The sequence below is a fragment of the Sycon ciliatum genome, chromosome 12 (genome assembly GCF_964019385.1).
Source record: "Sycon ciliatum chromosome 12, ocSycCili1.1, whole genome shotgun sequence".
NCBI classification, from domain to species: Eukaryota; Metazoa; Porifera; class Calcarea; order Leucosolenida; family Sycettidae; genus Sycon; species Sycon ciliatum.
This window is the reverse complement of record NC_088654.1, coordinates 17,870,174-17,895,804: the sequence shown is the minus strand read 5'-3', so window position 1 is coordinate 17,895,804 and position 25,631 is coordinate 17,870,174. Positions and strand designations below refer to the sequence as shown.

The following is a 25,631-nucleotide window of genomic DNA, read 5'->3' as shown; positions in this document are numbered from 1 at the left end:
TTGTTTCGTAAGACGCTGATCGTCAACGGCCGTCCCTGTGAAGGACTACTGGATACCGGTGCTACCCGATCAGTGCTAACCGATGATGTTGTCCAGCCAACGCGAAAGAGTGATCGAATCTTGAAAGCGTACAATGGCGGCGTCATCTCAACACTCGGTATGGCTGATGTGACGGTCTCTGTTGGATCACGCAGCATCGTATGTAGTTGTTTTGTTGTCCCAGTCGCGTCTGGCCGCCAAATCCTGTATGGCCAGGACGTCATCTCCGAACTGGAGTTGCTGACCTCTGCTGAAGTCAATGTGGTGAACGTGACGCCCATCTCTATCACAGTGGACCCTGACACCACTCCAACAGCACTCCCACCCCGTCGGCACGCTTTCAGCATCCGGGATGAAATTGCCAAGGAGTTGGATCGTCTGGTGAAGCATGACATAATCGAGCCAGTGCGAGAAGCTACTCCGTGGGTCTCACCGTTGGTGCCGGTCAGGAAATCAAGCGGTGCTTTGCGTCTCTGCGTGGACTACCGCGTCCTAAACAAGAGCGTAGTCCGGGAGCGTCACCTACTTCCCACCGTTGACGAAATCAATGCGCAGCTGGACGGTGCAACAGTGTTCTCCGTTCTGGATGCTGAATCTGGCTTTCACCAGCTCCCTTTGGCCGATGAATCTCGTCCGTTCACCACTTTCGCCACTCACAAGGGCCTCTTTAGATTCAAGAGACTCCCGTTTGGCATTGCTTGCGCACCGGAGATATTTCAACGGGTGGTGTCTGACATCCTTGCCGGCCTACCGGGAGTCGTTGTCTATATTGATGACATTCTCATCTATGCCCGCAACCGACAGGAACACGACGAGCGCATGGCTGCCGTACTCCGTCGTTTGAGCGAAGCCAATCTGCGCTTAAACTGGGAGAAGTGTCGCGTACGCCAGTCAGAAATCAAGTACTTGGGACACTGGCTGAGCAAGGATGGTGTGCGTCCTGACGGTGACAAGCTGCTGGCAATCCAACAGTTGCAGCTGCCGCAGACGTTGACAGATGTACGTCGTTTCCTTGGTATGGTGACGTACCTTGGTAAATTCATACCGCAGCTCTCACAGACAACTGAGCCGCTGAGGAAACTGGCTCAGCGACAACCATTCGTCGTTGATGATGAGCTGACGGCCGCGTTCACCGATGCGAAGACAGCCGTGGCCTCGTCGCTAGAGTGCTTAGCGTACTTTAAGCCATCCTTGGACGTCCCAACCAAGGTAACATGTGACGCATCTCCACTTGGTCTGGGTGCTATTCTGTGGCAGCAAGACAAGAGTGGCACTTGGTTACCTGTCACCTGCGCCAGCCGTTCATTGTCCGATGTTGAATCTCGTTATTCCCAGTTGGAGCGCGAGATGCTTGGTATCGTATTCTCTCTGACTCGATTCCGACAGTACGTCCTGGGGAGATCTGTTCAAGTTGTGACCGACCACAAGCCCCTGATCTCAATCGTCCAGAAGCCGTTTGACGAAGTACCACCACGGCTGCAGCGCTGGATGGTCGCTCTCATGCCATACCAGTACACCTTGTCACATGCACCTGGGAAGCAGATGGTGTGTGAAGACACATTGTCAAGAGCGCCTGTCCAAGACTCAACTGCCTCACCAGAAGAAGCCCGCTCTATGGCTGAGTTCATTGGCCTGGTCTTGGAAGAGTGCCCAGTCAATATCGACGATATCGCCAAGGCGACTAGTGATGACCCACTGTTGCGCAGCATACAGCAGCGCGTCTTGATGCAATCATGGTCCCAAGTCACACCCGCTGAAGAGCCATACTACCTTATCCGAGATCAGCTGACGACCATTGACGGCATCCTGCTATTCGGTAACCGCTGTGTAATACCAGAAGCTCTCCGACATGCCGTACTGCAGTTGGCCCATGAAGGTCATCCAGGTCGGGACATATTCAAGGATGCTTTGCGACGACGAGTATGGTGGACCGGCATGTCTAAAGATGCCGACAAGTTCGCCGAGCAGTGTTCAGAGTGTTGGCGCCGTCATACAAACCCCGCACAAGAGCTGCTGCCATCAGAAATTGAAGGAGTGTGGCAGAAACTGGCGGTTGATCTGGTGTGTATCGAGGGTCAACAAGTATTATCCATCGTCGACTACGGTTCACGCTATCCGGAGCTACTTCCCTTGTCAGCTACCACAACCGCAGCTGTCATTGACCGGCTGATGGAAGTGTTCGCGAGGTTCGGCCTGCCTAGTGTGTTGGTGTCCGACAATGGCCCCCAGTTTGCCTCAGCCGAAATGGCCCAGTTCCTGCAGCGGTTGGGTATCCAGCACAATCGATCAAGCCCACGCTACCCCAGATCTAATGGCATGGTGGAACGTCTTCATCGAGTCGTCAAAGAGAGAATTCAATCTCTACGACCGTCCCTGTCTTTGCAACGCCGTTTGCAACAAGTTCTCTTTGATATTCGCAACTCAGTGCACCGAATGCTGGGCATGTCACCCAATGAGGCTTTCTTCGGTCGCATGGTTCGCACCCGTCTACCTCACCATTCTACCCCACGCATTGTGAATGCTTCTCATCAGATTCGCGCCAAAGCTGACATGGCAGTCTCGCATGATAGTCGCCGCGGTGTCCGCCAGTTGCCTATGCTGCGTCCTGGCACAATGGTAGTCTTGCAGGATGGCTATTCCGACCCAACTACCCCTTGGCGTGTTGTGGAGCAATATGGCAGACAAGTCGGCGTCACTGATGGCAGGCGGATACTGCTCCGAAATCGGCAGCATGTGCGAGAACATGCTTCACCTGCATCATCAACTGCCACCTCTTCTCGGTCTTTGGATCTCCAGCCAGTTCCGACGCCAGATCCCCAGCCAGCTACCGAGTCAGAAGTGAAATCCTCGGCACCTAATGCAGATGTGCCGCCTGCTACGCCTACTGCTCCGTGTGAAGCAGGAGTGGAATCTGAGATCAAAGAGGCTGATGCTCAGATTCATCCCGAGTCCAGTGACCAATCACGTCGTCAATCACGCCTACCACGGCCCGATGCCCAGTCTGGCTCGCTCTATCGCGAGGGCTATGTAACCCGCGCTGGCCGCACTGTCAAGCTCACTGAGAAAGCTGCTGGTGCATTGATGTAATATCTCCATTTTTGACTGACCATGTTGCATAACTATGCCAATTTGCAATTTAGTTGCTGGTTTGGTTTGTTCTGTTTGTATCGTGGTACAGGTTTGATGTATCTTCAGTGAGTTGACCCGTCAGTGTCAGGGTGTATCGAATTTGTTGCTTTGAATTGATTCTTTGCTCGTTTCCTCTGCAATTTTATTGTTCTTTTCTTGTCTGCAATTTTCTCTTTTTTTTCTTTTTCCTTTTTTTCTCTCCTTTTTTTTTTTTTTTTTCTCAAACAGGTTTGCATTTGCAGACAATTTTTTTTCTTAGGGAAGGGGGGTAATGTGGTAGTCATGCATTGTACATCACGGCTGTAGTACTGATGTGCACAGTCATGGTAACAGTGCATTGCGTAATGCTCTTGGCCATATGCTGCTGTTGAGCTGGTTTTACAGATGAAGAATCTGAGAGACACAATGGCTAGTTGTCTATTCTTTCCGTGTGCTTAGTCTGGCTTCTTGCATGCCTACAGTGTTTGTATGTGTGTTTTGTGTGGCTTGTAGACTCAAGACATAGACAACGTTTGCAACACGAAGTGTCAGCTGGAGAACCGCAACAAACTGCAGCTCACCTGCGGAGTGTCCACCTCTCTGGGAATCAGTGCGTCCACGTCCGAGAACGGGGTAAGGATACGCACCGAGGCCTGTATAACTATGACCATGCGACAGTAGCTTAGTGCGATTTCCCCTTGGGCTTGTGAGTTCCTGTTCATGTCAGGTGGTGCTATCCTCCACGAGTATGCCTCAATGCCTAGTTACTCGTTAGCCTATGAAAGTGATGCAAAGGACAGCATTTTGCAACAGGTGCACATGCTATAACACTCCTACCGTACACATATCATTAGATACTACAGTCCTATACCAGTGCCGGGGGAATGAGCAATTAACAATTGTGTCTTTTTTTTTAAGGACAGCCGAAAGCAGTTTTTGATTGGTCCAGTAGTGTCATGGCCGTTCATACAGTTTGTGTATGGTATGGTGGGTACACACATGCCCTCCAGAGTAGGAGACATGTGTTGGTGGGTGAAAAGTGGTCCGGTAATAACCTGACCAACCGGGCCGGTTTCGGTGGGCCTGTTGTATATTGTGGAAACCAGTGATAGCTTGCATGGAGTGGTAAACTCGCACTTATGCTGAGTAGCAAACTAGTGTCTGTTTTTCCATACTAAGCACCTCAAATGATGACGTAGAAATGAAATAATTGCCAAACTTGCAATAGTTCCCTCCTGGTCAGGCCTAGCGAGGCACTTTGACTTGTTCTGGTATAGGAGGAGGTGGTGCAATTGCATCATCAGTTCAGATACTGTGTATGGAGTGGCAACGTTACAATGGGCCAGCTAGTTTGCCAATGTAGCAAATCTGCAGACCGGCACTGTATACTCAGCATTAGGCATATGCGGATAATGCCGGCAGAACAATTGGCAGAATTCGGTACATTTTCTGGTAAGTTTCATGCATGCTTGGAATGTGGATAAAGAAACGGAGCAGAATTCAAGGAATTGCCCGCCATAAGTTTTGTATGGCTCTGCCAATTTCACTGCTTTTCGAGCAGAATCTGCCACCTTTTCGAGCATTATCCGCACACCCCTACTCAGCATCCATACTAGGCGATTCAGACTATGGCCAAATCACTTCTGAAATTGAATTTCCATGGTGATGCAGTCGTGTTTCAAAAGATACTGTACAATTGCTGATCAAACACGTCTGAGTCGTAGAAACGTGGACACAGTTGGCCGCAGTCTGAATCGCCTATGATCAAATCCACTAGTTCACCACCATGACATCATGCACATTCTCTCTAATCCACTAGTTCACCACCATGACATCATGCACATTCTCTCTCATCCACTAGTTCACCACCATGACATCATGCACATTCTCTCTAATCCACTAGTTCACCACCATGACATAATGTGCATTCCCTCTATACTCCAGAGATGGAACAGGACTTCACCTCCGCACTTTGCTGATGATGCGTTGTCATGTTTGTGTCCTGCAGTCTGCTTTCAGCGGAGAGGCTCTCCAGAACTCAGTGACTAACTTTGACTCGTCGTTGGGAAATACAAGTTGCCAGTTTGACCAGTCAACTCGTTCCGTCTTCCTCACCTTTATCAATGGTATGTTTCTGGTACACCATCAACTCTAGCCTCAATTGAGCCAATCGTTTTGTCCATTCTCTTTAACTCATTAAGGGAACACAGCCGCATGCTGTGTGATCAGTCGTGTTGAGAAAAATTGAGCCAGGGTTCAGACATGGTGTTACCGGTTGAAAACGTTCACTTTGGTGAATGCATTATACCGTATTTTCCGGAGTAAAAGCCGCACTTTGAGCACTCAAATTCACCCAAGAAAGGGGGTTGCGGCTTACACTCCGGATGATCAAATTACCGGTGACAAATAGGATAGAGGTCTATATTTCCTGGCAAGAAATAGGGGTGCGGCTTTTCCTCCAGAAAATATTGTACTTGGTTTGTTGTACTTGGTTTGTTCTCTGTATCCAGATGCGGGTGAGGCTATTGGTGTATACTCTCCATCCAACCAAGACCTCATCACACTGCTGTCGCCAACCTCAACCACCTCGACACGTCGCCGCAGAGATGCTACCAGCCGTCGCGAAGACTGGGAGTACCACGCTGAGGAACATGCACGTCGTCGTCGTCAGGTTTCATCTAACTTCCAGGTATGATGATGCAGTTCGAAAAAGGCAATGTGTTACATTCACATACAACAAAACCTGTCTAAGACGACCACTCAAAGGACCTTCAAAACGTGATCTGTATAACCAGGTGGCCTCCTTATCCAGGGTCATATGAATGGAAATTGCATCCCTTGATCCTTGTTTCAGTGGTCTTCTAGGACAGGTGGTTGCCTTAACCGAGTGGTCGCCTTGACAAGTTTTGCTGTACAGTGAAACCTGTCTAAGACGACCGCTCAAGGGACCTTCAAAATGTGGTCTCTGTTACCAGGCGGTCTCTTTATCCAGGGTCATTTGACTGGAAACGGCATCCCTTGGTTCTGGGTTCAATGGTCTTCTTGGGCAGGTGGTAGCCTTATCCGAGTGGTCGCCATGGCAGGTTTTACTGCAGAGGACTAGACCAGTCTAGACCAGTCTGTTACAATGGTAGGCATTGCTTTTACAAGAGGGCACCAGAAGTTTGAAGTTGAGTGGGGTGGGGGAGGGATCACGTGGTCTAAGACCGTTTGGGCTAGTCCCACGTCTGCCCATTTCATGAAACCGATATACATGAGAGTAGTCCAGTGCAACATGGGGTAGTGGTCTACCAGAGAATGTACTCACAATTTCCCTCAATCATATGCGCATTCAGCGATGCGTTGAGCTTTGAGGGTGGTGGTATTCCCACAGATGAAAAGAAAAGTTGGTTTGGCTCTCTTTGACCCGCTGACCATGATATGACATGCATGTTTGCATGCCAGGGAGTGACAAACCCTGTGACATGTATCAGCAACGGCGAGGTGATGATGTGGAGCATCGATCGCTACAACTACCCACGCTACGACGTCAACAACCTGTGGAACGACAATCCAACGTTCGACTACGGCGCTTTCCGGCAGCTTGACGAGGAGCAGAGACAGTCGCCCACTCCCAACTCTCTGTTCAGTTTCCGATTCACAGAGGCCGGAATGTACGTCTTCCGGATACAGAACGACACGGCTAGTGGACGACGAATGGTTAGTGCGTACTTTCATTGTGTCTGGGACTGTGTGGCTGTGTGACATGTACGAGCGGTGATTTTGTCTCTTGGATTCTTTTAGCAAGAGTGCGAGTGGGCAACTTTGGAATTCTTTTTAGGCCCTAGATGCTCCAAAGTCTGTTCGTCAAAACTCCTAAGGACACCCTGGTGAAGGTAGTCCGTTTCATCTGGGAAATGGATGTTGGTGCCCCTGTTGGTGAGACAATTCTGTTGTGACAGGTTTGACGTGTCCATGAATACCGACCTGGGTCAGACTAATATCTGCATGGTTGACTTCTCTTTGCATACACTGACAATGCCACCGCCACGACCACCACCGCCACCGCTGTGCCCTGTGGCCGACCACACACACACTGCCACACAACAACAGGTTCCTTCGGAGGATTATTAGTATTATCAGCCATTTCGTGTTGGCATCACCAAGCAAGCTTGGCTAGTCTTTGCTCAGGCCAAATGGAAGGAAGAATGAGGAACGAGCAGGGTCAATGAGGTGCTTATACGCATGCAACTGCAGAATACTTTCAGAGTACTGGAATATAATTCTTTCGGACTGCTGCTAAACGGTGTTTTCTTGAACTCGCAAACCAATGATGGTATGAATGCAGGGAGAACAAAGAATTCAAAAGGTGAACAGCAAAATAGATTGATAAAGATGTGACTTGCAAAAGCAATGGTTACCACTGCTTACCATATTCTGTATGGTTTCTTCTTGTCCAGTATATTCGTGTGATGCCCCCGTCGGCCCGATGTCCAGAGCAGGGGCCCTTCTTCCCGCTGCGACCAACAACAGCCGTTCAACTGGGTGCCAGCAATAGCCAGGATATCCTGCTGGAGCCTGACTGGGTCCTAATCTTCAGCATGATGGCCGGTGGTGTTCTGGTGCTTGTGGCACTGTTCATAGCATTGGTAAGCGGTCAGAACTGAAGGCCTGGCCGTTGAGCTTTTAGCGTGATGTTGATGAGTTGTTTGCTATTATACTGCTTTTGGTGTCTCTGTTACAGTTGCAACTAGGGAAATATGAAATAGCGAGTGCAGTAGTGCCTTCGTATCGTGATCTGTATGCTGTATGAATACCGTAGCGTTAGTACACCTGTTACTTTGTTCTGTGGTGAAAGTTTTAGCTAATCTTGTAAACATCCCTCGCAAATATTCTTCAAAGAATACTGTTGTTGCATGTCAACTTGGATACTAAGTCCTGGAAATTAGCAGGAAGCAATACACAGCATATAACCTTCCCATGATTTTCAACTGTTGTTCCCTTGTGGTATCTGTAGTGTGCTTTTCATCTCAGAGATGGAGTGTGGCAAAGGGTTTTACCAAATTGCCCATGGTCCAGGTACTAACATTGCATACTCTTGCGTTCGTTGATCTTGTTTGCTCAGCTTTTGTTCCGTAAGCACGGCTGGAAGCAGGCATTCTTCACCAAGCCACGCTACAGGAAACTGGCCAGCAAGTATGACTTTGACAGCTACGCCTCCAAGGGCTCTGTGGTGCGGCCGACCCAGCGCTTACATCCTAACGCAGAGCTGGAACCCGTGCAAGGAAGCAGAATACCCGCTATTGGTGAGCTTTGTGGAGTTACACGAGTGATATATTATTATGCTCCGCTGTCAAAGTTGGATGGTGCATATGGTGTCATGCACAAACATGCTCAGACAGGTATGCGTATGAATGCGGCGATGTCCGCCGAGAGCATTCTTAGACGTGTCCATGCACCAAAACACACGCGGAAACACACACACACACATACACACACACACACACACACACACACACTATGTGAATTGCTTACCAAAACCGTTCGACCGACATGCGCTCACAAACAACTCAGGAATGGATTGTTCCTGGTAAGATACAGTTGTACTATGTTGTTCCGTTGGCTACAGGATCCAGTGAGCAAGAAGACCTGATAGGCAAGGATGAGTACTGGGATTACGAACACCAAGTGGACCTGGAGGCATACTCTTCAACCACCTTCTACGACACGCTCAACCACCAAACCAACCATGTCACTGCCGAGATTGACAAGAACAAGAGAGAAGTAAGCCTCATAATTCATACTGATAAAGCAGGGGCATTGGAAGGTATTTTTGCGTGGTTCGGTCAGACATTTGAAGTACAATTTACTCGTGGGGGAGGCTGGCTGAGGCGAACAATTTGGCGATTTAGAGCCCAGATCAGTGTATTATATCGATTCACGGGGTACCTAAGGCAAAACGTGGTACGGTCAATCAATATCGTAGTGAACGTACCGAGTCCGACGCCCCTGTAAAGTGATAATATATTTCCATGATTGAGCCGTACTGTTGCCATTGGCAGTTTGCAGACATGGCTTGTGCTTACAGCGCTTCCCTTGATCAAAACTCTCAGCTAGAACCTAGACCTTTCAAAACTGTTTACGACCTGAGTTTGGATTGAGAGACACACGTTTCTGTCGTTTCAGCAAGCTTTTGGAAATCAAAGAGAGGCATAATTGAAATATTCCTGATGAGGGTGTGTAACTGTATACTTCGAAGTAGACTTTCATAAAATTCTCGGTGCTGGAGGTGGTTAGAGTGTTTGAATAGAAATCACGAGTTACTGTCCAGTAGCTGAAATTGCTTGTGTTGCTTGTATCATTCTGTACTCTTCCCCACTAGGCAAAGGCAGTGTACGTACAGGTTCGGCAAGCAGCGGCCGAGCTGAAGACACTGTGGGCTGCAACAATGAACCTGAGCTCCAGTGCAGAGCTATTGTCACCTCAGGAGGCCAACTACTATACAAGCAAACGTCAAGAGGTCAGTAATGATATCCATTCAATGGCACATGTACTTTAAGTATTTAATTTTGCTCATTTACAAGTGAGAGCTAGTAGTAGCCTTCAGGACAAATGTAGTTCCAAGATGTTGTGGGAAGATTCTAACAGTAGCGGCATACAGACATTTTTGCATGTGTTACCTGCACTGAAGTCCAGCATGAAGCAATGTTTGTACACAGTCGTAGATGATAGCTCTAGATGTTAAAGCCATGCATGTGCTGAGAGGAAGGTCTTGAGATGTGAATTCTACTTGAAAGAGTCCTGATAAGCACCCGTGTATCAATTCCTCCTGAATTCTTCTCTGATCTTGTACGTATTGGTTCTTGATGCCACTACACTGCATTTGATATTGACCCAACAGTCTGCGTTCATTGATGCGATCTCTTTCTTGGACCCTCTTTCTTCTTCTCTGCTGGCCTGTTTGCGCACATGCACACAGCTGGATAGTGAACTAGCCCTGCGCAAGCACTACGCTGCTCTCTTCCATGGCATTCTGGAGCAGCAGGAAGAGAGTATGAGCAAGGAGGAGGACAGACGCAGAGAGTACCTTGTAAGTAGTCTACTTGTAGTGACGTCACTGCTACCGTTATAGTCTACTTGTAGTGACCTCACTGCTACTGTTGTGTATGCAGTCTGCGTGTAGGCTGTAGCAGGGGTGTCGCACACCGTACGGTCACTACGGTATTGACCGTACCACTATTTGCCCCAACTACCACGTGAATCAATAAAATGCACTGATTTGGGCTCTAAATTTTCAAAAAATTTCGGCTCACCCACCCTCCCCCACGAGTAAAGTGTACTTCAGATGGCTGACCATACCACACTAAACTACCTTCCCACGCCCCTGTGTAGGCTCCAATGAACACAGGGTTGCAAGCAATACGAATCCCTAATCTCGACGCACTGCTAAGAGTGGTATGATGCTCATCACACTGCTGAGAGTGGTATGATGCTCATCACACTGCTGAGAGTGGTATGATGCTCATCACACTGCTGAGAGTGGTATGATGCTCATCACACTTTGAACTGTTTCTCTGATACTAACTAGTACATTGTGTATGATCCTGTTCAGATGCAATTCAATCCTCTACTGAAGAAACTGAAGCTACTCCTGATCAACAACAGGTAGGTGTGAGGGTTTGAGATACCACTACTGCCACTGGCAAGGCCATCTAATTTGTAAAATAGCAAGCCTGAGCAAGCCTGCCCTGGTCTGGATGATAGAGTTCCTGTTGTCTAAGTCTTGTAGAGGGAAAGTGGGACTGGGGGTGGGGGCACAGCTGCCATCGACAATAGATCCGGGATGATGGTGTGCTGAAAAGTGAGCTGTCATGGCTGAATCACAACTACTGAACAGGCCGATTCACGCAGCCTTATTCCAAGGCACCATGGTTATCAGGAGCTACCAGTCTCTCCCGAGTGAAGGACTTGGTTTGCATCGTTTGATTGTGTCATGTCTGGCTTGTTTCGCTTGCAGTCAAAAGTCACGTTCGCGCTGCCAGGAGGTCCTCCAGCAGCTGCAAGACATACACCAGACCGAGTGCCTCCGTCGCTGTTGCCATGCACTGTACGGCGACCCGATGGGCGGCCATCTTGTATCCCCCGACAACCAGGTGGTCACCAAGGAGCGGCTGTTCAACGAGGAGGGTGTGCTGCGTGCCATCGACAACCTCGTTACCATGGATACGGCCACGAGCCTTATGATGCCGTCCAACTCCTGCCACCTGCTCATTTCCACGCGCACTGGCGACCACGAGCAGGAACTGCTGACGAATCACGTGATCCACCCGCGCACCGGACGAGTAGTGCCCATAGCTGGCTCGGTGGCGCTTGATCCCATCTCTCAGCGGCTCGTGTTCACGACCGAGCTGACGTCGTCCGATCAGGTCCCCACCAACGAGGAGCTCATCCCGTTCGTGCCCTACCCGTGCCGCGCCGACACGGGAGAACCGCTGGAGACGCAGCTTGTGCCGCTGGCCCGCCGCTCGGACCTGCGCATCGGCGCCATGTTCCAGGATCCGGTGAGCGGCCAGTACGTTCCCCTGTGCGCCGTGACCATACACCCGACCAGCAACACACTGCTGCCCGTCGGTGGCGTGCACGTGGACCCGATCCTCGGCGTCGACACGCCAATACACATCGGCTGCATCATGGCCGTCAGCTCTGATTCAGCGAGCGATGCCGAAGCCAGACCGCTCGTCGCACCCATCATCGGAGTGGCGTTCAACCAAGAAGGAAAGGTAGGATAATGCCGTTATGGACATAATTATTATGGTGATTATTTGCCTGTAAAATTATTATTGAGAATGATTGCGTCTATTCAGTTTGCATTGGGGTAAATGTTTGGAATATAGGGCTTCAGACGAACACAATTGTTTGGTGTCTGGGTATGCGAGGACTTCAAGTGGATTGAGGTAGTGTGACGTTACTGGCGAGGATACAGCAAATGGGTGAAGTGCACGGTTGTTGCTATGGTTAATACAAGTACTTGTACTTTTAAAAAGTCTCAAACCAGCACGGTGGTGGTTGTCCCTGATTGCTCCCATCTCTCTCTCTCCTCTCTCTCTCTCTCTCTCCTCTCTCTCTCTCTCTCTCTCTCTCTCTCTCTCTCTCTCTCTCTCCTCTCTCTCTCTCTCTCTCTCTCTCTCTCTCTCTCTCTCCTCTCTCTCTTTCTCTCTCTCTCTCTCTCTCTCTCTCTCTCTCTCTCTCTCTCTCTCTCTCTCTCTCTCTCTCTCTCTCTCTCTCTCTCTCTCTCTCTCTCTTGCTCTGTCTCTCTTGCTCTGTCTCTGTCCCACCTTTTCTGTCTTTTGTCTGTCTCCCTTTCTCTTCCTCCCTCTTTGTCTCCCCGTCTCCCCGTCTCCCTGTCTATCATTTTCTAAAGCTGTCCTGTGCCGGTATGTTGTGTCCTGGCTCTGTGTTGCGTGCAGGTCATACCCGTTGGGGGTACATGGCAGAACGACACTGCACCAATCTTACCCGGAGACGTCTTTGCAGACCCACTCTCAGGTACATTGATTTTGCCAAACCATCTAGTCTTCCATCTGTAGCCAGCCAGTGTCATTTTTCGTCAAGTGAATTTCATGTCACGAATTAGGACGATAGTCCCGAATCCATCAGTTCACGAAAATTACAATGACCAAGTCAGTTGCAGATTTTCTCCAAAATCGAATGACCTTTCAGTGAAATTGTCGCTTCTATATCATCATTCACATCAGCCATAAATTGTGCAGGGTTGGTAGTGGACAGCCACATTGCGAGACAAAAAGAAGGAGAAATGTGCACTGTTTCAGCTGCATGAGACAAGTGGATTTTGAACCGTTTGCACCCACCATCGTTGTGTGTCCAGGCAAGGCATTGATGATAAGCATCGGTTGGTTGAACGGCGAGAATGAGTGCTTGCCAGTATACGAATTAGGATTATTAACTCAAAACCATCAGGTCAAACAGTTATCTACAATGTCCAAGTCGGTCACAGATGTTTTCTAAAATCGAATGAGTTTTCAGTGAAAATATCCTTTTTCAGCTCTTATGAAACCAATGAATTCGTACCATCTGTGCCCACCATTGTTGTGTGTTCAGGCAAGGCATTGATGATAACCAGCGGTTGGTTGAACGGCGTGAGCGAGTGCTTGCCGGTGTACGGAGGTCAACAGGCCGTTCTGGACAACGTGGAGATGGCCACGGAACGCGAGCTGCTGAACTCAGTGGACGCTGCTCTAGATCCGGATTCCGAACAGGTTTGTGGTGGCTGCTGAATGGAAATACTTTCCGCACTTACACGCAGGAGTTGCATTGATCATGCAAGGAATTCGGGTGGACACACCTGTAATGTTGGTCTCTTACTTTATTCCAAACAACAACTACTCGGAGCTCCGGAAAGCTCCGCAATACGATGCCAACAGAATGTCATGGTGTACGTGCATGAGTACAGAGTCGGTGCGTACCGACTGTCAGCACAGGTGTGGAAAGCGGCCTATGTAAATGGATAGGAGTACAAACGGCACTGTGTACATACAATGCGTGTGACAGTCCATATATGTATATGTGAACACTACAACACCCTTTCCCATAGCTCTGCGCATCACATCCGAACCAGTTCCGTTATTTTTACGTTTCGGCACTTGGCCATCGTCAGGTAATATCAATGAACCTGACGATGGCCAAGTGCCGAAACGTTGTAAAAATAACGGAACTGGTTCGGATGTGATGTGCAGCGCTGTGGGAATGGGTGTGTCCACCCGAATTCCTTTCAGAAATGAAGCTGCAGGAAGCCTCAGCCCTTCTGCATTGACCATGTCTGGCAAATCAGAACTGCAAGTCGAGCAGAATGAGTTGAGAATTGCGATCAAGTGGACTTTCACTAGGCTAACATGGATGGAGGAAATGGGATTCTTTTTCTTTGGCCACTTTGTGTGGCGTCTGATCTGCTAATCCCCTCCCCCCCCCCCCCCTTGTTCAACTTCACCTGCACCCAGTGAGGATTGTGGTGTTTTACAGATGTAGAAATGACAGTCAGATGGAGACTATTCGCCAACGTGAAGTATGTCTACTTGTGTGCGAATTGAGGTGTGGCCTCTGGTTGCTACACAGTGGTCGTAACGCAACTACAGCCGTCCACGCGTATCTAAAAAACAATACGTGCCATTGTATAAATTGGTGTACGAGCACTCCTTCATGTTTCCATTGGTGTGGTGGGAGTGATGGGATTTCCCCTTGCCTACTGTGTGAAAACACTCTGCCTCAGTACATACAGTACTCGCTGATCAGTGGAACACCTCACCTGCTTAAAAGCTTTGACCAGTAGTATAGCTCACACACCTTTATTCTCACGATGACCCGTTGCTTATAAGAGATAATAGAGTGCGTTTACATCACCCAGAGGGTTTGCAAAGCATGATTAAATGATTTGGATGTTAAGCAGTAAGCTGACTAGGCGTACGTGTGAGCATGTTTGTTTTGCTTGCCGTTGCCACAAACCTTTGCTGTATGCTTTAGGCATCGTCATCAATGCCACTCAAGGACAGAATTGAACAGTTGAACAAACGACGCGCTGCCACCACTGGCTACATGCTCTCACAGTTCCACCGTTATCGACGACGCAAGCAAGAGGTCAGTTACAGTTTTCTGTTGGTACATTGGTGTTGTTGATGATTTCTCTTACAGTTCAAAGAGATATATATATTCTGGCTGTGATGAGTTATAGTTGGTACAGGAGTTCGTACCTGTTTTCTGATGTTTGGTGTGTGTTTGTGTGTTCGTGTGTTCTGTGAATACATTTGGGTCAATATACGCAATGTACACTGGTTTTGCGTGTGTGTCTGTGTGTGTGTGTGTGCATATATGTGCGGGGATGTATGTGTGTGTGTGTGCGTGCGTGCGTGCGTGTGCATATGTGTGTGTGTATGTTCGTGTGTTTGTGTGTACCTGTGTGTACCTGTGTGTACCTGTGTGTACCTGTGTGTATTGCATAGATGTCAAGTGTAGTTGAGCATGGTGGCTGTCCTGGTATGATGGAATATGGACAGACTGGACGACTGCTTCCACTGTTGCTAGGTAGGTAGTATGCACACACAAGCAATCACTGGCATTGCTTATTAGTTAGTCGTTTCACATCTATCACATGACCAAACAGGACAGCCATGTTGGTTTCAACTCCACCCAACCCTTGCATCCATGGCATGGGTCACATGATGTCGGCCATGTTGGTTCCAACTCCACACAACCCTGTATCTATGGGTCACATGACGTCGGCCATGTTGGTTCCACTCTACACATGCCATGATCACTTTCTGCACCACTACATGGATAGTCACATGACAATGATGTGAGCACCACTCAATAGCAGACAGTCTGTACTGGATACACCATGTTGCATCTGGCTTTCACTGGCTAGTTTCAACTGGGACACGGAGAAATTTTCAGTTCGCACATTTTGTTACATCTAACATAGCGTGGGCATTGACGGATGTACCATCCCTTACTCTTCCACATTGGCTTGAATGATGCTGTTCCTCTCAAATGCATGTTGAGGCTGAAAAGAAGGCACAAAATGGTGGACCATGATGAGTTATGACCAGAGGGATGCATAATACTAGTGGGATTGCTCGAAATTCATTTGCCTCACTACTATTCAAATTTATTGAAAATAAAAAGGACCGAGGAACTACAAGTTACGCTATAATGTCCACTAATACCACCTTTTTCTTTTCTTTTTTTTTCTTTTCTATAAATTAATCCTTGGCTCTCCATCCGAGTCCATACTATTCAAATGGTGATCATTTCCCTTTCTCTTGTCATCTCGCGATCCTGCCATGCCCCCACACACACACACACAGACACACGCAGACACTACCTCCCCCACCTTTTACTGTGAAAAATGCTTATGATACTCTGTAATGATTAGTGTCTCCTTCTTCTCCCTTTTCTCCGTGCTGACAGGTACTGAGATCACGGACCCAGCTGGCACGGGTATGGAGGTACCCATCGTGGGTGCTCACAAGAACCCAGTCACTGGAGGGCTAGCGCCACTGTGCGGCACCACGGAGAACCCCGACGGTAAGTCTCGGGTAGAGTCGTGAACGAAGAAGGCCTTGTTGCCGGGTCTGAGTTCACTCACTCGTTCAGCTGTTGAACCTATCTATGGTACTACCTGGTGCCAAACCAGGGGTTCCGCGTTTTAGCCTACGCCGTGCATATTTTCATGTAGAAATGTTCCTTAGTATAGTTCAGCCACCACTATGACTGTATTTTCCCTCCCCCCCCCGGGGATCAACCTCAGTCAGACTGTTATTCATGACAAGCAAAGTCGAAGGGTCTAGTATTCGGTAGGGTTGGCGTTTTTTCCACTTTTCAGGCTGTATATCCCTGACAGTTTCCATTGAGTTTGAAGTTTCTCATGTAATTGTTTCCATATCGAGTGAGGCTTGCAGCAGAGAAATACCGCAGAAGCTCAAATGCTTCTGATTGGACTCAGGATGACTATGCATGTTGTGTATTGAGTGGAGGAGTATTTCTTTTTTTCCTAGAATCTACATGGCCAATTTGATGCAGCACAGCATGCAAGCAAGTGATGGCATAGCGGGTGGCATTAAGTGGGGCGAGGTGGGGGAAGCTACAACGACCAGCAGGGCTCAGTTTCGTCACTCGTCTCACGTGCCTGGGGGGATTACGAAATGTTCGACAAAGTAAAACGTCGTCATGCTTGTTCCTGTGTCGTTATCTATGTGCGTGTGTGCATGCGTGCGTGTGTGTGTGTGTGTGTGTGTGTGTTCGTCTTCCTGTGTGTGTGTCTGTGTGTGTGCATGTGTGTATGTGCATGCGTGCGTGCATCTGTGTGTGTGTGTGTGTGTGTGTGTGTGTGTGTGCGTGTGTGTGTGTGCGTGCGTGCGTGCGTGCGTGCGTGCGTGCGTGCATGTGTGTATCTGTGTATCTACCACATAGGAACGGGTATGATGCCCATCGCACTGGGCGTGGAGGCCGTGGATCCGAGCACAAAGGAGAGAGGCCTGATCATCGGTGCTCGCATCGACATGGAAACGGCACAGGTGATCCCGGTCACTGCGGCTGCTGCCGTACGTCCACTGATGCCCCCTGCCTCACAAGCAAAGGTACGTTCTTGGTGGTAGTTTGGGTTTGCTGGTCACTATTTTGAACTACCGTATTTTCCAGAGTATAAACTGCATTTTGGACACTCAAAATGCACCCCAAAAAAGGGGTTGCGGCTTATACTCTGATGGTCAAATTAACAGTGATAAATTGGGTGAATGTCTGATTTCGTGGCAAAAATGGGGCGTGCAGCGTATAGTCCAGTGCGGCTTATACTCCGAACAATACAGTATACGCTGGGCGTGGGACACACAAAAGTCATTATGGTAATGACCGTACCCTGTGAATTTAACACCCCTGATATGCTCCTCTCGTGCAACACGCTTGGTCAGACCAAGCACATGTGATAATCTCGTCAACACTTGCTGCATGTATACGACTGCTGTGGTCGAGCACATTTTCCGTAGCTTAGTGGTAATGGGATTGAGAGATGTGTGCGTTCATTCTCTGCTGTAGATGCAACTATTTGAAGTTGAACTCGTACAGCGCAGCAGTAGCCATCGTCAGCAGAGATCAGCAGAGGAGGAAGTGTTTGGTCTGGTTAATACCGTCATGAACCTGCTTCTGTATCCAACAAGGCTGGTCAATCAGGGCAATGTCATCGACTATGCCAGCGTCTTGGAAAGGTATGGCCGTCTGACTGGTTTCATTGCCCACTGTGCGTGTGTGTCGGTGCATGTGTGCGTGCATGTGCGCGTGCGTATGTGCGTGCGCGCAGGCGCATGCATGCGTGTGTGCGTGTGTGTGTGCGTGAGTGCATGCGTGTGTGCACGGATTTCTCTGGGTTCTTGCATGTGTGCTTGTTAGCTTGTTTGCTTCATATCATCTAAACATTGCTTTTGACTGTGAAGCCTGGAGAAATTCATTTCAAATAATAACCATTTCTCTTTTCTGTCTTATCATCATGGTTCATTGGTGGGCTGTGTAGATGTTGTAAATATCTTCAACTATGGTGGCTGACTTTGTGTGTACTGTATACAGACTGACAGAGCACATGGAAACATTCAAGTCTGGAAGAGCCATTCAACGGCTGAAAGAACTCCAAGCGGACGAGGTAAACTCAGAGAGCAATTTGTGACGAGCTTACGAAAGCCAACATTACATTTTGAAATTATCCATAAGTTTGATGGATTGAAGGCAGGCAGGCATAGTGGGATGGTCTAAGACCATGATTGAGAAACAGAGGGTACCAGGTTCAAGTCCTGCTTGGAAGCGGAAGGAATTTTTCCAGCCGTGCTGCGACCCACAGTTAATTGGGAACTCGTGGCCTGGCACGAGGGTAACATGGATGCAGCTAATGGGATTTCGGTCTTTGACCACTTGGTGGTGGGTCTGATCTACTCACCTCCCACCGTTTAGGCGCTGCATCTGCGCCTTTGATCCTAGAGGGTGGTGGCGTTCCCACGGCGGATGCGGAAAACTCGGCTTCCAGCCGAGTCTCACGCGAACCGTGAAATTTATTTTTTGATGGATTGAAAAGGGACAAAGTCCGAAGTGAAAATTTACTTTCATTGCCAGGACTCGAACCAGAGGCCATCGGTACTGTCTTAGTCCAAGCAGAGATCATTCTGAGAATTGTTTGACCTACCTATGTATGACTAAATATTGCGACAGAGCTTTCGGCAATATGTTCAGTTTATTGCATTCCCAACTCATCACAACCACGCGCTCTCAGCCGAACCATACAGACACCAGCAAGGACACTTCCGTTGAGAGATAATATTTTTCGATGCCTCTAGACAGCTGTTTCGCTCTCTGCCGGAGCTCATCAATAGAGGGTGATAATGATGATAATGGAGTGTAAAGGAATGATCACTCTTATACACCAGAAATGGCGCAAGTGCACACTCTATTATCGGTTTCTCTTTCCGTCTCCCTCTTTATCTGCCCCTCTCTATTCTTCCCCTGAGGAGAAGCAAATCAGACCAACATAATATAAGTTTCATCACACACTCAGCCTATCGATTCCCTAGCTTTGACTATTTCCGTTTGCTGCGCATTAATCCCCTGCGTAGGATCATCGCCGCCAATCCGCACAAGTGGAACTTGCAACCAGGCTGGATGCCGAGGCTATGACCCTGCTCGTGGAGTGTGACCCAGCCGAAACGCACGCACACTCTTCGTTCCACTCGGCGTACACCCGTCTGGAGGAGCTGTTCAGCAAACGCGTAGAGGACATGCAGAAGGAGATGAGAAGCTTCGAGGAAGCAAGCAAGGTACAGTGAAAAAAAACGTGCAGTTCAACGGTGTCATGGATAGTTCAAAATCGCATCCTTGCTGGGAGAACCACTGGCGTGTACTAAAATCTACTTTTATGATGGCTGCTTTGCATGCGTGACCTTAGCACCTGCTTTCGCACCACTTAATCTTCGAGAGTGGTGGCCTACGGATGAGGCAAACTCAGCCTGAATCTAATGCCAATCATGATTGTTTTGCACGAGTGAAGAGAGGGGTGATATCATTATGAATGTGACGGCCTGACAAACCTAAGATTGAAGCGTAACTCAGCCAGATGTTCTACTGCTGTCATATTCATGTGGGCATTGTACTACCCAGGATCTCAACCCTAACTCACGCAATGCATTGGCGCAGCGTCACTATGCAACCATGGACTCCATCTTCGGTGAGCTGGTCGATCAAGGTTCCCAGAGAAAGAAAGTGCTGGATGAACTGATGGAGAAGTTGGAATGTCTGCGCCTCAGGTCTGAGCTCTGCTACCAAGAAGCCAAGGTAGAGAATCACTGGGCTATCATTCACACTGCTAGCCTTGCTGTGAACAGAAACTGTTTGTCTGCCTGCAAAGATCGTCTGTTGATGTGCATGTAAAATTCGTACAATCCTATGCTCAATACTTCTCTCTAGCTTCTTGTTATGTCCTACCCCTGTCTTACTCAGCATGCACAGTACCAATGTAATGTACCGTAATTACAACACGCAGCATCCAGGGTAGACAGGTAGACATTTTAGACAGAGATAAAGATGAAGGTCAGTAAGAGTCTTTGAACCAACAAGATCACAGAAAGAATGTGCACGCATGTGCTAAAAGGACTCATGACGTCATACGTAATAATCATGATGTCATACATAGTAATCATGACATCATACGTAACACTTCTTTCCTCTCGCATCATATCTTTGTACAACCCGCACGCTTGCTCATATCTCGGCACTCTCTCTTTTCCCCCCGTACTGTGCTACAACAACAGGCTGTACTTGCTGGTAATCGCATGCGCCCACTGTCCTACGACGTCCTCAGCACGTCTCTCTTCAGGGTGGATCAAGTGTCCGACGCCGCTATCAGTCGGGTACGTACCAATCACCCGGGCACAATGGAATTACTCTAGCTTCCCAATGAGTTCACATTTTCCCATTGTACATGGCCAAAAATGGGACTTATGAGTGATGTGTGTGAGTATGCTGGGATTACGACTGAACTGCTTATCCCCCGACACACTTATCCCAGTGTAGAGGAGACGGCTCGATACCGGAACGTTTTGACAGCCAAATTTGTATAGACCCAAAACGATCATCAACGTTGATTTTTCACTCGAAATATGTTTGTGGAAGGAAACTGGCATGTTGAAGTTTGCTCTGGGGCCAGAGTCAATCGAACTGAGCCACTCCTTTGTGTTGACCCATTGCCTCCAAGTTGCCCAATTTTTCGCTTCAAAAAAGTTCAAATCAGAGGTGGCTCCAAACCGGACACGTTTTAGAGTGCCCGTCAAATTCACTCTGGGTCTGAAATTAGGTAATTGCTATCGCTCCACGACGGCCAGTACAGAGTAACAATAAGCCTTGTGTGTGCTTCCATTAGTTTTGATTGGTATGCGGTGCTTTATTGTCGAGAGGCGAGCCGCTGTTTACCTGCGACAAGAAGTTGATTTTTCGAAAGTCGTAAAACTCAAGTCGCAGTGCGAAGCAACACGTCAAAAACTCACCTGCTTGATATGGCGCTTCTGGTCATCGCAGAGCCATGAAATTTTGGCTCGGAGTATAACACATCGTAGTCTCACTGTGACATATGTTTTCTAATCAAAATACCAAGAGAGAAAGTGAATATTGAGTCCGTTCCGGTTTGCAACCTATTTCCTATTTGAAACCGTCGCCTCTACCAGCATACGGTGTTCATGGTGCATTATACAGTCGTGGCCGAAGAAAGCCGACCCACGTGCCGAAATCAGGGCCATGGCTCTCCCCCCCCCCCCCCCCCCCGTGGCCCTTGGATCGATTATTACACTTCCCCTCTTTGGTCTGTCCATAACCTTGAACCTTCCGAGTTGGAAGGCTGTCGGTTAGCGCTACGGAGATGTGTTGAAGCTAGGTGTCAGGACGTCGAATGTCTCAGTACTGTGTCAGTTTTGTGCCTAGTTGTTGCACTTTCTGACTGTATATAGTATCTAGTTACAGTGGTGGAGAGTTACTCTTAACTCGTTTCCATATGTCCTTTTGCCTTTCTTCACTGTGCATGATGTAATTGAAATGGAAATGCGGTGCTGCTTTGGACTCGCGGTTTGGATTTCTTTGGCCGCGACAGTACTTCAATGAATTTTCGGAGTATATTTGGCTGCGCCAAACTTTCACATTCCACGCAACTTACATCCTGTAAAGTTGAAGATAGTGGACATTGATTTAAAACTGTACTTTACTTGGAAAGAGAAAAGGACCTATAAGTTAAGTATAAGTTGCCGAAGTACTCGTTATGACTAATAGCCCACCAAGGTAACGAGAATAAGGCACAAAACTGACAAGGAGATTACCTTGGTGGACTGCTAGTCATAACAAGTAACGTATAGGTCCTTTTCTCTTTACATATTACTGTCGTCGGGGGGGGGGGGGGGTTGTGCCTCGACGATAGCCCTTCCGATTACTCTCGATATCTCTTATATCACACGTACGCCACACTCAGAGAACAGATTATTGTTGTTGCTCCAAAGAGAGTCTCAAGAAGAAGGCACCCAAAACAACCAGAATGCGAGCGCAGCCACATGTACAACATTACTATTGGTTCAACATCCGAGTTTTGTACTTTTTAAACTTACCCATGTTTTCTTCTTCTACTCTTCTCGCTGATGATGATCAGGTTACAGCTCTGCTGGAGGAGCTCATCGACTTGGTGCGAAAGCGTGGCCTCGGCGCTCCGGCTGTCATGGCAACCCAGGGTGCTGCTGCTGGCGTAGGTCTGACAACTCTGTCATCGGCATCCCTTGCTCTGCTCCAGGGCAAGCGGCTGCAAGGACAGCTGGGCAGGTCGTCGTCGATGAAACAACTACCGAGTTCCGTTACGGCGACATCCCTCGCAGCACGCGGTGACCCAGCACAACAGCAGAAATGGGTATGTGGGGTAGTGGCTACATGTCCAAGCTGGAATGGGTGTTGTGCATGTGTATGGGTGCACGAATGAATGCATGAGCTGCCGCAACTCTCTCTCTCTCTCGCTCTCCCTCTCTCTCTCTCTCTCTCTCTCTCTCTCTCTCTCTCTCTCTCTGTGTCTCTCTGTCTGTCTCTCTCTCTCTCTCTCTCTCTCTGTCTCTCTGTCTCTCTGTCTCTCTGCCTCTCTGTCTCTCTGCCTCTCTCTCTCTCTCTCTGTCTCTCTCTCTCTCTCTCTCTCTCTCTCTCTCTCTCTCTCTCTCTCTCTCTCTCTCTCTCTCTCTCTCTCTCGTGCTCTCAGTATGAACTTAAAGCTGCAGTTCTATGTAGCTTCCAGCTACTCGTGTTGGGGTGGTTGTATTTGTTTTGCCACTGTGTCATCGCCAGTCACCTACTCCCATCAATACGCTCTCGTGAGAAAGACTCTGGGTGGTGGTGGTGGTTGTGGCATTCAAGTGCAATAGTCTGAACTGAGTCCACCCCGGCAGCACATTGTATACTTTAAGAACTGCGCTTGTCTCCTCAACAACCAGTGTACTGTCAGCTTTCACTTCTGCATATTCCTTGCCAGATATCATGCTGTTATGAACAATATCTCCTTGTTTTCTGCATTTCATTCCAGTCGCAGCTAGTCACAGATGCTAAACAGCAATCAGCTTCGTCACTGCAAGCTGGAGTGATGCCAACAACCGCAGGTTCTGGTGAGCTACAATGTCCTGGCCTCAAACATGCCAGCACCAATTGCATGGGTTTCATTGCCAGCCATGATACGATACAAGTTGCCTTTCAACATGCCACTTCCTCCAGAACGATTACTTCATGACTTTGTTTTCACATTCTAGGGAGTTGTTTTGCTCTAGACCTTTGGTTAAATGGAGCAACGTATGTAAAAGATGCATGGTTGAAGTATGTCTGAATGCCGAAAACAGTTTGCACGTGTTCAGCAGCATTGGCGTAACTTCCAGTGTTCAAGCGGCTTGGAAGTCGGGGGCCGTCAATATGCACTCCGGACAGGATGTTTACCTGTGGAGGAACTGCTCACTCCACTACACTGATGTAAACAATGCTGAATTTGTGTACCAGGGACCACATTCATGACGTTTCTTTAATAACAGCTGGCTTAGACAAGTGTCAGTGCGTAAGGGCGGGGAGCATATACCATAATGTTACATGCGTAACATCCTGTTGTTGTTTGGCCTGCTCCCCTGTATAGTCGCAAGACTTGGAGATGGCACACAAGATCCAGTCACTGTAGCAGGCGCTTTCGCTGCTCCAGCCGATCCAGAGTCGGCGGACGCAGCAGCTGCAACAACGGCGGGATCAAGCACTTACACCAGCCAGGAACAGGACAAGATTCGTACGCTGGCCGAGAAACACACCCTGGAGGTGACGCAGCTGGAAAAGAAACTCCTTCAGGTAATCACAGTAACGCGTTACTGGCAGAATGCATGGACTGCTGTTCATATTTGCAGCTACACTCATATCTCTTTTATCCGGACCTCCAAGTTACGGGCACCTCGATCTACCGGGCACCCTGGGGATGAGTTCCAGTGGTAATATTACTACTCTTTTGCCACTTTTGTGGGGAAATAGTGATGTCATATCCCAGATCTCTAGCCCTTCCCCATCAAAATGTACGTGATTTGGAGTTACACAGAACAACCCTGACTACCGGTCACAGTGATTTGGAGTTAGGAACATTTCCAAGTTCTGGGCATGCAGTGTCCGGTCCTAGACAGCCCCGATAAGAGACATAAGTCTATTGGCGTAAAAACTTTGCTTTTGCCACTTTAGAATGAATGGATTGAACCTTTCTTTCTCTTTGCCACAGACTGAGCTTGCCGCGTTTGACGAGGTGATTGAAGACATTGAGAAACAGAAGGAAGCTCTGATCGAGGCGGCCATGAAAGACATGCACGCAGAGCTTGAAGGCGTCACTGACCCGCAACAAATCCAGGCCATCGTCATGAGGCATACCGAGAAGCTGGAGCAGGCCACCGACGAGTTGGAAGCGGAGAAAGCGCGCCGCCTGGACCAGGCCCGACTCAGCCTCGCGGCACAGCGCAAGGCTGATATAGGCGAGCTAAGAGAGTGAGTGAAAGCAGTACAAACTGCCTGTTTTAAACACTTTTCTTACTCTATCTCTGTATAATATAATTATAGCTATTCCTTCTCTAAGACTCGGATGGAGAGCCAAGTATTAAATTTAAAGGAAAGGACCAAAATAAGTGTTAGTGCTGGACACAAACTATGGATAACAAGTAAGATTTTGGTCCTTTCCTTCAAAATATTTTCTACTCTGTTGGGTGGTATCAGTGGAGCTTGGGATGATGGCTGAGCATGTTCCAATGAAGTAATTGTACGGGCCCACCGCTCTGGGCTGGAGCCGTGTAGGACATAAGCACATTATCAGTCCAACTGAACTTGGCTTAAATTGCGGTTATTTTTTTGTTCCTGCACAGCAAACATATCAAGGAGGTGGAAGACAACGGCCTCCCGGCTTCAACGGCCATCGACCATCAGCTGCAGTCCGACGAGGACATGGACGCACAGTTGCAGCTGCTAGCCAACAAGCAGAGTGCTCTGGTGGCTGAACTCAAAGCTGTAAGCCAATGCCCATGCATTCATGCATCCATACATCCATAAATCCATACAGCCAATGTCAGCCATACATCTTTCATGCTTCCATATATCCATGCATCCATACCTCTATAAATCCAAACATCCATCCATGCATCCATGCAACCCTGCATCCATGCATCCCAGACATCCATGCATCCATACATCCATAATTATAATCCCTGCGTTTCTCCCATACTTTTAAAATCGGGATGGGGTACCGTATTTTCCCCATTAAACGTACACGTCTCCAATACCAGTACGTCTCCAATTGTAGTACATGTTGAGAGTGGATCTAAAATATAAAAGTACACGTCTCTAATACTAGTACATGCCGGAATGATGCGATGGGAATTACTGGGGTACAGGTACCA

General features: G+C 48.4%; 1 protein-coding gene across 1 annotated transcript in view; it reads left to right on the top strand.

Moving 5' to 3' along the window:
* Positions 1–25,631, top strand: part of LOC135828604 (uncharacterized) — a 90,776-nt gene that overhangs the window by 48,689 nt on the left and 16,456 nt on the right. Inside the window, exons 26-52 of the mRNA XM_065341033.1 lie at positions 3,661–3,780; positions 5,156–5,273; positions 5,658–5,836; positions 6,592–6,846; positions 7,587–7,775; positions 8,252–8,432; positions 8,756–8,910; positions 9,509–9,646; positions 10,106–10,216; positions 10,739–10,791; positions 11,144–11,906; positions 12,594–12,672; positions 13,246–13,403; positions 14,662–14,775; positions 15,138–15,219; positions 16,105–16,221; positions 17,107–17,273; positions 17,728–17,897; positions 18,253–18,325; positions 19,287–19,487; positions 19,828–20,001; positions 20,478–20,576; positions 22,352–22,603; positions 23,261–23,339; positions 23,852–24,054; positions 24,470–24,729; positions 25,101–25,242. Of these exons, the coding sequence (XP_065197105.1) occupies positions 3,661–3,780; positions 5,156–5,273; positions 5,658–5,836; positions 6,592–6,846; positions 7,587–7,775; positions 8,252–8,432; positions 8,756–8,910; positions 9,509–9,646; positions 10,106–10,216; positions 10,739–10,791; positions 11,144–11,906; positions 12,594–12,672; positions 13,246–13,403; positions 14,662–14,775; positions 15,138–15,219; positions 16,105–16,221; positions 17,107–17,273; positions 17,728–17,897; positions 18,253–18,325; positions 19,287–19,487; positions 19,828–20,001; positions 20,478–20,576; positions 22,352–22,603; positions 23,261–23,339; positions 23,852–24,054; positions 24,470–24,729; positions 25,101–25,242 (4,632 nt within the window). The remainder of the gene's footprint in view (positions 1–3,660; positions 3,781–5,155; positions 5,274–5,657; positions 5,837–6,591; positions 6,847–7,586; positions 7,776–8,251; positions 8,433–8,755; positions 8,911–9,508; positions 9,647–10,105; positions 10,217–10,738; positions 10,792–11,143; positions 11,907–12,593; positions 12,673–13,245; positions 13,404–14,661; positions 14,776–15,137; positions 15,220–16,104; positions 16,222–17,106; positions 17,274–17,727; positions 17,898–18,252; positions 18,326–19,286; positions 19,488–19,827; positions 20,002–20,477; positions 20,577–22,351; positions 22,604–23,260; positions 23,340–23,851; positions 24,055–24,469; positions 24,730–25,100; positions 25,243–25,631) is intronic.